Source organism: Clinocottus analis, unplaced genomic scaffold, assembly GCF_023055335.1.
Source record: "Clinocottus analis isolate CAN_PGR_092001 unplaced genomic scaffold, fCliAna1.0.p SCAF_26, whole genome shotgun sequence".
Taxonomy (NCBI): Eukaryota; Metazoa; Chordata; class Actinopteri; order Perciformes; family Cottidae; genus Clinocottus; species Clinocottus analis.
The window spans coordinates 4,435,116-4,449,161 of record NW_027175998.1 but is presented as its reverse complement, the minus strand read 5'-3'; the positions used below and the strand labels follow the sequence as shown (position 1 = coordinate 4,449,161).

General features: G+C 46.8%; 1 protein-coding gene across 6 annotated transcripts in view; it reads left to right on the top strand.

Moving 5' to 3' along the window:
* The window catches only part of grin2bb (glutamate receptor, ionotropic, N-methyl D-aspartate 2B, genome duplicate b), a 106,223-nt gene that overhangs the window by 2,698 nt on the left and 89,479 nt on the right, over nt 1–14,046 (top strand). For all 6 annotated transcript variants that reach the window (XM_068592163.1, XM_068592162.1, XM_068592166.1 and 3 more), the window contains exon 2: nt 3,483–4,062. In XM_068592163.1, coding sequence (XP_068448264.1) covers nt 4,054–4,062 — 9 coding nt within the window. In that variant the 5' untranslated portion in view covers nt 3,483–4,053. The remainder of the gene's footprint in view (nt 1–3,482; nt 4,063–14,046) is intronic.

Sequence of the window (14,046 nt, the reverse complement as noted above, 5' to 3'; positions counted from 1 at the left end):
TCTTCTTCTTCCTCCTCCCCCTCTTCCCCCTCTTCCTCCTCCTCCATTACGCTTCTTCTCCCGCTCGGTGGATCTGCAAGCGATCTCCTAAAATGCCTCGATCCCTGCGATGAATCACAGATCTCCTGTGACTCATCCGGCAGCTTCACTGGATCCGACTCTTCGGCGTGACCTTAATGAGCGCGCGGCGCTCGCATGGCGACGGCGAGCGAGCGCAGGCGGCGCGATCGTGAACACGCTAATCGGCTAAAATAGCGACCGCATAGACGCATGATGACGACGGGACACAAACTTTTAATTGTTTACACGTGACAAACAAATCCTTGTGGTGTGATTTCAGTCCGTCAGGAGATGAGTTTAAGAACGCAAAATACTTATCGCCGCCATTTTGAAGGTTTTTAGCCTCGAGCGGCGTCCATCATCAGACAAGGAGACGATCGAATAAGTCAAGTGACGTTTCCTAGAGGATCCTCAACGTCGATTAACTTCATTTAAAATGCTGAAACACAGCAAAGCATTGTGGGAAGAGTTCTATCCCAACAGAAAAAAGGTGACTTACCGTTAAGTTCATGTAGTTCCATCAACCCCGTAGCCTCGCCAGCACTTTTTAACCTTTCACTAGATCGTTAATAAAAACCCTTTAGAAAGTCAGACTTCAGTAAATGTCACCTCTCCGTAATCCTCTGAGTTTTATGAATCTAATAAGTTATGATATTTTCTTGTGGGTTGTATATTAGTACCTTAAATATCCAAATGCGTGCGGACTGTTTTCTTTCCCGACTCGACTTTTAAGACTGCGACAGCTTCCGTGATCGGGGGACGTTTCCTCGAACGGGTCACGCGTCTTAAACTGAGATTTATGCAAATTTTAATACCCAGCATGCCCCATACAAAGCGTATTTAAGCATAAAGGTTATAACTTTTTCATTTTTTAACTGAACAACACAGTTTTTTTTACTAAAAGAGGCCAACGCTTTGTTTTATTGTGATTTATTTGCAGATTCAGATTATTTAGCTCATCATCTTTACAAAAAGGGGTTTTACAACTACGTAGGTTATTGACGAACTCGGGCGCGGCTCGAAAAGCCATTTTTGGGAAATCTTGCTCAGATCATGCTGGATGTTTATGATCAAAATATGTTATAAAATGTGAAAGTATTAGAACTCATTTGGGGTTGAACAGACTCACTCAGGCCTTGAAAAGGGCTCCCACAAGTTTCAACTTGATATCTAAGTCCAATACTAAATGATTCAGGACATCTTTAAAAAAAATATAGCGCTGGAACGTTGCTTCAGTCTGTGAGCGCACGGTCGCAGTTAAAATATAAAGTCTTAAAAGGGCGCGCTCACCTCTTGGGTTTCAGGCTAATGAAGGATTTATGTTGAAAAGAGGACTCATTAAGACGGTGGAGCGCTTCAGATGTTCAGCAAATCAAGAACTCACACGTCGGTCGCAAAGGGAAACAGGAAGAGGTTTAATTTCATACACGTTTTGGCATTTTGATAAAGTAAGGACGTAACACACACACACACACACACACACACACACTCACACACAGTAAAACCTTTGCTTCAGTAAAAAAAACCTGACTCTGGAACAACTGGCACCAGCATAGTGTTCAACATTGTGAAAAGCTGTTGATTCATCAGGCCAGCGAGGGAACGACAAACAAACACGCCGCATTCAGACGCTTCCTGCAAAGGTTTATTTATGGAAATACTGTATTATTCCGCATGAGTCAAGCTATCAGTGTCATTTTAATACGACTGCGAGAGTCGGAGATAATTAGACTTTGAAGGAGTCACAGAGAAAGATGGATTTTAGTAAATAAAATTTGTTGAATGAATAATTCATTGCACTGCCGAGACGGGATTAAAATTCTACACATGCAGAAATCCTCTGACAGTTTTCCTTAGGCTACATAGTGTGTACTGATATCCGTCTTCCTCAGATAAACACACACACAGACACACACACAGACAGATGTACACATTAAAAGATCAACTCCCAGGATCCGTTATTTACCTTCGAGACGAAGAAAACAGAGAATACAAAAAACTAAAACATTTAATTAATTAATGAATTATCAAACTAGTTGCTGATAAAAACAATTTGCACATTATTGGCTTAATGTTTCATATCCATTAGATTACACTGCCAGACTAAAGTTTTACATATTTTTTCACATTGGATTAAAGCTCATAGTTCATAAAAAACATGTTTGGGACCCGAATGACCGCCTTCTATACGAGTAACGACACACATCGTGAGTAAAGTACACAAGTGTGAACAAGTCGCACGTCAAAGATGTGAGAAGATTCATTTAAAAGAAGAACATCTTCTGGGTGAAAAGGTCCAGGAACACAAACCCAGTTTGAATGTAAATGAATAAAAACAATAACTACGGATGAGATTAGAGGAGAAGGGACGACGGATAAAATGTGGATTATATATATTTTGTGATTCAGTAAAAAGTCTGAAACAATAAGCGGTTTGCTTCGTCGTTCACATTTGCAGCGACACAACGCCGACTGAAAGGTTTCGGTTTGAAACAGTTGATGATAAAAACAAAAAAAAAACAGGCAGGAATGTTTATTCTAGACAAACGTGACACATGAAGGTGATTCATCAGGTGATGCAGAGATCAAACAAACCAACGAGCCGCAAAGAAGGTGCACGAGAATAAAACCAGAGGGAATAAAACCAGAGGGAATAAAACCAGAGGGAATAAAACCAGAGGGAATAAAACCAGAGAATAAAACCAGAGGGAATAAAACCAGAGGGAATAAAACCAGAGGGAATAAAACCAGAGAGAATAAAACCAGAGGGAATAAAACCAGAGAATAAAACCAGAGGGAATAAAACCAGAGGGAATAAAACCAGAGGGAATAAAACAAGAGGGAATAAAACCAGAGAGAATAAAACAAGAGGGAATAAAACCAGAGAATAAAACCAGAGGGAATAAAACCAGAGAGAATAAAACCAGAGAGAATAAAACCAGAGAGAATAAAACCAGAGGGAATAAAACCAGAGGTTAAAACCAGAGGGAATAAAACCAGAGGTTAAAACCAGAGGGAATAAAACCAGAGGGAATAAAACCAGAGGGAATAAAACAAGAGGGAATAAAACCAGAGAGAATAAAACAAGAGGGAATAAAACCAGAGAATAAAACCAGAGGGAATAAAACCAGAGAGAATAAAACCAGAGAGAATAAAACCAGAGAGAATAAAACCAGAGGGAATAAAACCAGAGGGAATAAAACCAGAGGGAATAAAACCAGAGAGAATAAAACCAGAGGTGATCCACAGGGCGGTGAGGTAATCTCCCTTTCAATCACACGCTGTGAGCGTCTCCTGCGGATACACGAGCAGTATGATCACTGAGTTGACCTTTGACCTCTGAGGCAGCTGACTTCACCAACACCAACACACTCATCCTCCGCCCTCCTCACTGTCCTTCTCTTCTCCTCCTCCTCCTGCAGACTGAGAGCGAGGAGAGCGCCGGGGAGCGCCTCATCATGACCGGCTGAAGCCCCGCCAAGGCAGCACCGCCAGGAGAAGAAGAAGAAGAAGAAGAAGAAGAAGGAGAAGAAGAAGAGGAGGAGGTGGAGTACGAGCACACCCACGGCTGCTCATCTCCTCATCTCCACGGCAACTGTGTCGCGGCATCGCCGGCGTTGGAGGACGGGGAACGAGAAGCGGCGAGGAAGAGGGACGGAGGACGGAGCGTCCCGTCACCGCTCGCCGTCTTCTCCTGAGAGGAAGTCCTCTGAGTCCAAAGCAAAAAGCAGATCCCCCCCTCGTCGCCCTCGTAAAGGCCCCGGCGGCGCCCGCCTGCAGCCGCACGCAAGCCCAGAACGCTCGCCTCTCGCCCTGCGGGACCCCTCCTCCTCCCCCGTCCTCCCCCTTCCTCCTCCCCCCCCTCCCTCACCTCGGTCAGCGTGACTTCCTCTGGCGACCATCCCTTCACCCGAGGCTATGAGAGGAGGAGTCGAATCCCAGATCACTCCATCATGCCAGTTCTGAAGAGCAGAGAGGAGATCCGGGCTGGCAATGTTCAAGGTAGGTCATGTGACTTTTTAACCCCCTCCACCCGCGACCCAAAAAACCCCCAAAAAGTCCACTCATTGTTTCATTTCCCAAGGTCACTTTCAGCCGAACTTTCCCCGTTAATCGTCGTAATTTATGGTATTTTAGACATGTTTTGTTTTTTAATGAATCACCTGGAGAGTCACAGGTCGACGTCTTTACATGGCTTGTTGGTGAATGGATGCGTTTCTGCTTCATACTTGATTATTAAAACAGCAAAATATAGGACATATTGTTATTTTTCTCGCCGTTTCTCGGACTTGTGTCCTAGAATCTAAAAGAGTCTCCAACAGCCGCGAGTGATCCGTTTCCTGTCTCCGTTAATTCGACCATAATTAGACTGCAAAATTGTCCTCACTCCAGATAATTGCAGGTCAAATTAAACATCAGAGCAGGTGGAAATAATTGATTGAAACACATCGCCAGATGTGTTCGTATTAGATCTTATTTATTTAGTCATTTGCGAGGACACACCTGCTGCCTCTGGAGACAATAGCAGCATCGAGGAGGCGCCGCGTGGATCGTGTTGGTGACGTTGAGGCGCTGACTGGGTTCAATACGTCACATAAAGAACAACACGGACGTTAACCTCTGACCCTCAGGCCGGTCGCATCTCGTCTCCGTGGTCCTGGTTTTCGACGCAGAAGTCCTGCACCTGGATGCCAACAGCACCTCCATGGCTCCAATAGAGAGAGCTGTGCAGTATGACACCGCTACGGTGCCGAAAAGCAGGAGAAAATGCTCAAACAATGGAATTTATACATCCAACATTTTGAGTAAGAGTCCACAAGTCTAACCGATGTTGGCCTTTCACATCTTCTGAGCTCTACGTCCAGCCGCTCCGGTCCTCAATGCGTTGCCTCGCGGCGCTTTAATGGTTTACTTTTAATTGTTTTATTTGGGCCGAGATTAAATGTCACAATATTAAGCTTAGTGACGGTTGTTTGAAGTGTTCAAGGACCGTCAGAGAGATGAAAATCTGACAATAAGAAGGTTTTTTTAAAAGCTTTTGCTGATGATAAACAGGCTAGTTTTGACGATTATTTCAAGAAAACAGGATTTTCCATCCCGGCGGCGGGTTTCAGGGTCGAGACCCGCTCACTGGGAGTTCACTGGGAGTTCGCTGGGAGTTCACTGGAGTTCACTGGAGTTCACTGGTCTGTCCAGTTTCGACCACAATGATCCTGCATAATCACATATTCTAGAAATTGGCTGAAAATTACATACGGTTTTGCAATAAAAAGCCACAGTGAAGTGCACAAATCTTCATGTTTGAATGTGAGTCGAAGCTTGTGGGAGTTGTTGATCTGGAGTTAGAGGAAGCCAAGCCGAGGACGGCACGGAGCAGGAAGAAGAACATTCTTTCTGCACAAGAAGAAAGGAGAAATTGTCTTTTTTCTTTTCGCTCACATTCTTTCCCGCTGCGCTTTGTGAGGTAGCCCCGCGTGGAGATAACGGATAACAAGGCAGCGGCTTCAATAAGCCCGTCAACACGACGCGGTGGTGCTGCTCCGCCGGGGCGGGAACGGGCCGAGACAATGGGAACCGTGCAAAGCAGGAAGAAAATGGCGAAGAGCTGCGGCCCATTTTTTTGTTATTGCTGAGCTCGTGCTCCATTCAGCAGCCGCTCAGGAGTTTGACTGATAAAAAAAAGGCACATTTAGGAGTTGCATGAGCGGCCAAAGATGATGGAAAGAGTTGTCAACGACGTGCCAAAGAGTACAAGACAGGAGATATAAAGCAACAACTCAAAAGGAGACAATCATGTGCGAGAATGAACTTTTAGACCAGTTAACGGTCCCGTTTCTTATTGTGTGAAGATTTTTTTGCAACAGAAAAATGCCTCAAAATCCTACGTGTCCCTCTGGGGCCACTGGGTCCAGGATCCAGGTCTCGGCTGCCTTTGGCTTTAGTATGAAGGCAAATTAATGTCATAAATAGAGAGCGCTAAATTAGCTCCACGCGAGCGCGCAAATCAAACAGTTGCGCACGTAATTTACTTTGACGAGCGCTTTTACGTCACTAGAGTAAAAAATCACTGCTCGTGCGAGTAAAAGTAGCTCTCTTGTGAGCAAAAGTAGCTCTCGCTTGAGCAAAAGTAGCTCTCGCGCTAGCAAAAGTAGCTCTTGCTTGAGCAAAAGTAGCTTTTGCGTGAGCAAAAGCAGCTCTTCGCGAGCAAAAGTAGCTCTCGCTTGAGCAAAAGTAGCTCTCGCTCGAGCAAAAGTAGCTCTCGCGCTAGCAAAAGTAGCTCTCACGCTAGCAAAAGTAGCTCTCGCGCTAGCAAAAGTAGCTCTCGCGTGAGCAAAAGTAGCTCTCGCGCTAGCAAAAGTAGCTCTCGCGCTAGCAAAAGTAGCTCTCGCTTGAGCAAAAGTAGCTTTTGCACGAGCAAAAGTAGCTCTCGCGCTAGCAAAAGTAGCTCTCGCTTGAGCAAAAGTAGCTTTTGCGTGAGCAAAAGCAGCTCTCGCTTGAGCAAAAGTAGCTTTTGCGCGAGCAAAAGTAGCTCTCGCTTGAGCAAAAGTAGCTCTCGCTTGAGCAAAAGTAGCTCTCGCGCTAGCAAAAGTAGCTCTCGCGCTAGCAAAAGTAGCTCTCGCTTGAGCAAAAGTAGCTCTCGCGCTAGCAAAAGTAGCTCTCGCTTGAGCAAAAGTAGCTCTTGCTTGAGCAAAAGTAGCTTTTGTGTGAGCAAAAGTAGCTCTCGCTTGAGCAAAAGTAGCTCTCGCGCTAGCAAAAGTAGCTCTCGCTTGAGCAAAAGTAGCTCTTGCGCGAGCAAAAGTAGCTCTTCACGAGCAAAAGTAGCTCTCTCGTGAGCAAAAGTAGCTCTCGCTTGAGCAAAAGTAGCTCTCGCTCGAGCAAAAGTAGCTCTCGCTCGAGCAAAAGTAGCTCTCGCGCTAGCAAAAGTAGCTCTCGCTTGAGCAAAAGTAGCTTTTGCGTGAGCAAAAGTAGCTCTCGCTTGAGCAAAAGTAGCTTTTGCGTGAGCAAAAGTAGCTCTCGCTTGAGCAGAAGTTGCGCTCACTAAATTTTTACCCTGCCTGCTCTCAAAGCGTTAAACTGCGCTTGCTCTCGCGCTAGCAAAAGTAGCTCTCGCGCTAGCAAAAGTAGCTCTCGCTTGAGCAAAAGTAGCTCTCGCGCTAGCAAAAGTAGCTCTCGCTTGAGCAAAAGTAGCTCTTGCTTGAGCAAAAGTAGCTTTTGTGTGAGCAAAAGTAGCTCTCGCTTGAGCAAAAGTAGCTCTCGCGCTAGCAAAAGTAGCTCTCGCTTGAGCAAAAGTAGCTCTCGCGCTAGCAAAAGTAGCTCTCGCGCTAGCAAAAGTAGCTCTCGCTTGAGCAAAAGTAGCTCTCGCGCTAGCAAAAGTAGCTCTCGCTTGAGCAAAAGTAGCTCTTGCTTGAGCAAAAGTAGCTCTCGCGCTAGCAAAAGTAGCTCTCGCGCTAGCAAAAGTAGCTCTCGCTTGAGCAAAAGTAGCTCTCGCTTGAGCAAAAGTAGCTCTTGCGCGAGCAAAAGTAGCTCTTCACGAGCAAAAGTAGCTCTCTCGTGAGCAAAAGTAGCTCTCGCTTGAGCAAAAGTAGCTCTCGCTCGAGCAAAAGTAGCTCTCGCTCGAGCAAAAGTAGCTCTCGCGCTAGCAAAAGTAGCTCTCGCTTGAGCAAAAGTAGCTTTTGCGTGAGCAAAAGTAGCTCTCGCTTGAGCAAAAGTAGCTCTCGCTTGAGCAGAAGTTGCGCTCACTAAATTTTTACCCTGCCTGCTCTCAAAGCGTTAAACTGCGCTTGCGTGTCTGATTTTCTTTTTGACAGTAAGTGTAAGTAAATCTCGTGCAATCACTGTTTGATTTGCACACTCGCGTGCAGCTCATTTGACCTCATTCTCTATTTGTGACATTGATTTGCCTTCATACTTCGGCTCCTGGGCTTCAGTCGGAAACTTCTCCCTGCGTCTCCACAGTTGGGTTTTGGCTCACACCGCGGGCTCAAAACATGGCTGCTGGTGGGTGAACTGTGTTTCTGGGGCAGATTTACCATCCCTAAAAAAAGAAAGAAGAAGAAAGAGAGAGAGAGAGAGAGAGAGAGAGAGAGAGAGTATGACAGAGCGAGCAATGGGTTAAGGCGTGGCAGACAGAGAGAGAGAGAGAAAAAAAGAGAGACAGACAGGAGGAAGATTCAGGCGCAGGCGGTAAATCCGGAGGGAGCTTCTCTGACAGTGGATGAAGGAGGCAGCTTTGTAGACAGATGTAGCTCCGAGTGCGTAAGCATGGAGGCCCTGGGAGGGGCTGTGCAGCGTCGTGATGCTGCATGTTTTTTGGAGAGATGGTTGGGTAAAGAGGGGGGGGGATTACTGAGCGTGGGCTCTCTCGTCCGTGAACTGCGAACAGAGTGGTATATGTTTATGTATGTTTCCATACATATTTACATGTATTTATACGTATTTATACGGACGTCGAGATGCCGACGCCGGGGACTCGCAGACAGCCGGCCGACTCAGTTCGGGGATGCGAAGCCTCGTGCGACCGGATTAACAAATGTTGATTGAGATTACAGGTGCTGAGCAGCCTGGTGTTGTTTATTGTTTACTCAGAGCCAGAGAGAGAGGAGGAGGAGAGGAGGAAGAGAGGAGGAGAGGAGGAGAGGTCCAAGTACTTACACAATGACTCAGAAAAACATCTATCATCCGTGCATTTTCATATTTTTGCAGGCAACGACTCACTCAGGTTGCTATTCTGGACCCACTGGTGGCTCGCAGAGCGCCATCTAGTGGGCCGCAGCGCTGCTGCCGGATTAGATTTGGTTGAATGATTTAAAAAACTCGAACAAAGCATCTTTGAATCACAGCGGACAGGATCAAATTCACAGCACGGGTTACAGGTGATCGATTTTCAGCAATCGGACAAGGTGCTCTCTGGAGATGGATCGACCAATCAGCTCGCTCGACATGCAAAACGATGGCCGTCAGGTTCATTGACTGCAACACGGGCGCGCCGGGGGTCACATGGACGCCAGAGGACAAGACACAACCTGTCGCTCTTGTACTTCACGCCGTGGATTGAGGATTTAATCTGTAAATCCAGACTGACCGTATAGTTTAGTACCCATTGTTTTCTAGCTTCTGGAGACAGAAAGTCCAGCTGTCTCTTCTGCCTCTCCTCTCCTCTAGCTAGTCAAGTGTGGCTGCGAGAGAAGGAGGAAGAGCTAAGAATAGAGGGAAGGGGGCCCGGCGCTGCGATGCCGCCTTCACCCACGTTGCTCTCGCTCTCCTCGGTGAGCCGTTCTGTTGCCGAAGCCTTCAGCGGGTCTGCTGCTGGTGTCGTGTTTGTGCTTGGGCTGAACACAATGCAAACACACACACACACACACACACACACACACACACACACACGGCCAATGACGCGGTAGCGGTAGCCACCGGGGGGGGATCTGTCGCTCACGTCCGCCGATCGCAGATCAGAACGTCCGAGCTGATCGGATCCGACAGTGTCACACGTTTTCACGGCACGCCAAAGGGGAGACCTTTTAAAGCTCTTCTGACAGACGGAAAAGACATTTTTATATAACAGACATGAGGGAAGACGACAATAGAGAGACGGAGAGAGACAAAGATCTGCTGGCTGAGAAAGGGGTCGAGGTGCGGAGATTAGAGGAACCGGTGATCGCCCAGACAGATATCTGACGACGGCGTTCTCACGAGGAACCTTTTTCTCCTCGGAGGGGACGATAAGATGAAGATTGTGTCTTCAAAGAGCGATGGGGGAGGGGGAGGAGGAGAACAAAAGCTTTTTGGAAGAAGGAAAAGGTGTGTACTGCTTCTCATCACAGGCAGTTTGCTTTCAAGAGGAGGGAATCTTGACAGCGTCTGATGTCGTTGGCGAAGTCATTCATGCGTGTAAACAGCGATCCAACGGCGATGATACCTGTTGGAGACGAGAGGAGAGAGTTCCTGTTTTCAGTTCCATCTCCTGTGAGGGAAAAGCTCTCCAGTTGAAATCAGACTTCGGGGTCTCGTTGCTATTTCCTGACCTTGTTTGTCGCTGCTAACCCGTTACGGGCGTCAGTGGATGTGTCTCCTCAGCGGGGGGGGAAGCCGGTTCATCAACGTCTAAACGCCGACGAGAAGGAACAAGATGAGCTCAGCGGAGAAGAGCGAAGACGAGCTCCAGGTGATCAGCGAGTCGGAGGCTGAAAGCTCAGGGGGGGGAATCGTTAAGGGAGGAGGAAACGAGGACGTTGAACATCCGTCTGCAGCTCCGCCGCCACATGTAGGCCTAAGTGGAGCGCAGTGCGAGCGCTGATATTGCTGAGATTTCGGCGTCTTTGCTTCTTGAAATAAATGTTCCGTCTCGTCGGTCGGCTGGAGAGTCGAGCTGATCGGAGACTTCTTCATTGAAGTCGTTTCCATCGACGCCGAGTTCCTGCGTCTCCAGCTGGGTGATCTTGTAAAGTGGAATATCTTTTGGGTTTTTTTTTGGGGCCGTGAGACAAAAGTCTTCTGACTTTTAAACTGCAAAGTCCGACATCGAGAAAACGATCCAATAAATCAATCGATGATGAAAACGATCATTTGTTGGAGACTTTTGTTTGGATTTAGTTGTCAGTGTGCTTGATGTTTAAGTGAAGAATGTCTGCATATTAGGCTGTAATGTAATATATTTAAACTCCCCAAAACGAGAAAAACACACGAGTAATACAATATAGTTTGATACAATATAGATTTGTTTTACAAAAATAAAGGTAAATGCAAGACTGCAAACACCACTTTATTAGACACACCTGTAAAATCCAATGCAACCTAAAAACAACAGATGAATTATACCTTTATATTAAAAATGTCTGCTCACTCCTTCACTCCTTCACTCCTCCACTTGTTCACTCCTCCACTCCTTCAGTCCTTCACTTGTTCACTCCTTCACTCCCTCAGTCCTTCACTTGTTCACTCCTCCACTCCTTCACTCCTTCACTTGTTCACTTGTTCACTCCTCCACTCCTTCAGTCCTTCACTCCTTCACTCCTTCAGTCCTTCACTTGTTCACTCCTCCACTCCTTCAGTCCTTCACTTGTTCACTCCTCCACTCCTTCAGTCCTTCACTCCTTCACTCCTTCAGTCCTTCACTTGTTTACTCCTCCACTCCTTCAGTCCTTCACTTGTTCACTCCTCCACTCCTTCACTCCTTCACTCCTCCACTCCTTCACTTCTTCACTCCTTCAGTCCTTCACTTGTTCACTCCTTCACTCCTCCACTCCTCCACTCCTTCAGTCCTTCACTCCTTCACTCCTTCAGTCCTTCACTCCTTCACTCCTTCAGTCCTTCACTTGTTCACTCCTCCACTCCTTCACTCCTCCACTCCTTCACTCCTTCACTCCTTCAGTCCTTCACTCCTTCAGTCCTTCACTCCTTCACTCCTCCAGTCCTTCACTCCTTCACTCCTCCACTCCTTCACTCCTTCACTCCTTCACTCCTCCAGTCCTTCACTCCTTCACTCCTCCACTCCTTCAGTCCTTCACTCCTTCACTCCTCCACTCCTTCACTCCTTCACTCCTTCAGTCCTTCACTCCTTCACTCCTTCACTCCTTCAGTCCTTCACTCCTTCACTCCTTCAGTCCTTCACTCCTTCACTCCTTCACTCCTTCAGTCCTTCAGTCCTTCACTCCTCTACTCCTTCAGTCCTTCACTTGTTCACTCCTCCACTCCTTCTCTCCTTCACTCCTTCACTCCTCTACTCCTTCAGTCCTTCACTTGTTCACTCCTCCACTCCTCCACTCCTTCAGTCCTCCACTCCTTTACTCCTCCACTCCTTCACTCCTTCTCTCCTTCCCTTCTCTCCATCTAAGGAGTTCCATGCAGTGAGCTCATTGGCAATATGAAGAAAAAAACACACAAAAACACTCTGGACACTGGTTGTTTTTTTTTGGAATTATGTAATTTCTGTCGCACAATGAAAACATGCCAGATCAGCGTGGGCTGGTGGACCGGCCGTAATAAATACAGACGTTGTGACATTTGTGCTGAATACTTGTCATCATCTTCTTTTATTGCGTTGCCTCTTGGCCTTGTGATCCCAGTGAACTTAAGTCCTTCTGGTATTCGCGCAGTGCGCATGTCTGGGGCTTTTATTGTGAAAGGGAAGAACAAAGGGAGAGAAATAAAATGGTGGCCAATATGTGGGCGATAGGTGTTCAATACACAAAGTCCTTTGTGACCGTCTGTGTTGTGACACTCCTCACATTCAACAAAAATCTTGGAGTCGTCTCTCTCGTGCTCGGTCCACCCAGCTCGCTATATAGCGAGCTGGCACTTTCATACACATCACACACCTGAGTTTGTTGCATCATGAGACTGTTGCTCTCATGAAGTAGCGAGAGGAGGATGTGAGGAGTTGATCTTCTTCAGGTTTTATAAGCACTTTCAGACAAAGTCTCTCAGTAGATCCACTCAGATGTTTCACTGCTCATCAAACCCTGTGAGGTTTGTGAAGATAATGAATGAGACGCTCTGGGATTACGTCATGTGATAATCTGAGAGACTCGTCAAAGAGCAGAGAAGCAGAACCGGACGCTGTGTCCAGGCGCAGATGAATTTAATGTGTTTTACTGCTTGTTTTATAGACGTGGATGTTAAATGAGCTTCATGAATAAATAAAGTACTTATATAAAAATAACAATTGGTTGACATGTGAAAGTGCAAAACCTTTGCTCGAGGTCCTCGATCGCGTGACTGAACACATTCCCTGCGTCTGTTCAACTCCATCAGGCCGTGCACACAATGGGTTGATAAAGTGGAATATAAATAGAGAGGTGTGGTAGTTTTTAATAATGAATGCTCGGCTGGTAACATTACTCGTCGCACCTTTTAAACAGCCACGCATGTTATGATGGGGCCTGGTATCCTCGGCTCACCCGGCGGAGAGGAGAGAGCAAACCAGGTCCTCCAAGAAGAATCATGCAGTGCAATACACGTCTGTGGGTATAAAACATGGCCCTGGTGTATGGAGGCAAATTAATGTCAGAAATAGAGAGCGCAAATGAGCTCCATGCGAGCGCGCAAATCGCACGTAATTTACTTTGGCGAGCGCTTTTACATCACTCCTCAAGCAAAAGTTGCGATGGTGATTTACTGTAAAGAAGAAGGTCTAGAAAGAGAGCGAGCGCAGGCAACAGACACGCCAGTGCAGTTTGAAGCTTTGAGAGCAAGCAGGTTGAAAATTCATGAGTGCAACTTTTGCTCGCGCAAGAGCTACTTTTGCTCGAGCAAGAGCTACTTTTGCTCGAGCGAGAGCTACTTTTGCTCTCGCGAGAGCTACTTTTGTTCGCGCGAGAGCTACTTTTGCTCACGCGAGAGCTACTTTTGCTCTCGCGAGAGCTACTTTTGCTCGATCGAGAGCTACTTTTGCTCACGCGAGAGCTACTTTTGCTCACGCGAGAGCTACTTTTGCTCGAGCGAGAGCTACTTTTGCTCGAGCAAGACCTACTTTTGCCCGAGCGAGAGCTACTTTTGCTCGCGCGAGAGCTACTTTTGCTCAATCGAGAGCTACTTTTTGCTCGCACGAGAGCTACTTTTGCTCGCACGAGAGCTACTTTTGCTCAATCGAGAGCTACTTTTGCTCAAGCGAGAGCTACTTTTTCTCGAGCGAGACCTACTTTTGCTCGAGCGAGAGCTACTTTTGCTCGCACGACAGCAACGTTTGCTCGAGCAAGACCCACTTTTGCTCGAGCGAGCGGAGATTTTTTACTCGCGGAGTGATGTAAAAGTGCTCGTCAAAGTAAATTACGTGCGCAACTGTTTGATTTGCGCGCTGGCATGGATCTCATTTGCGCTCTCCATTCATGACATTAATTTGCCTTCATACTTGTGTGTCTGAGGGTTAGACATTGATGCACAAATACAAACAAACCCGGGGAAGGGTCTCGGGCTGGTGTTAAGTCTCAGGTGTTAAGGGAGGAATTAGTAAAACAAAGCCATTAGCAGGTCTTTCAACACAGCTACGCT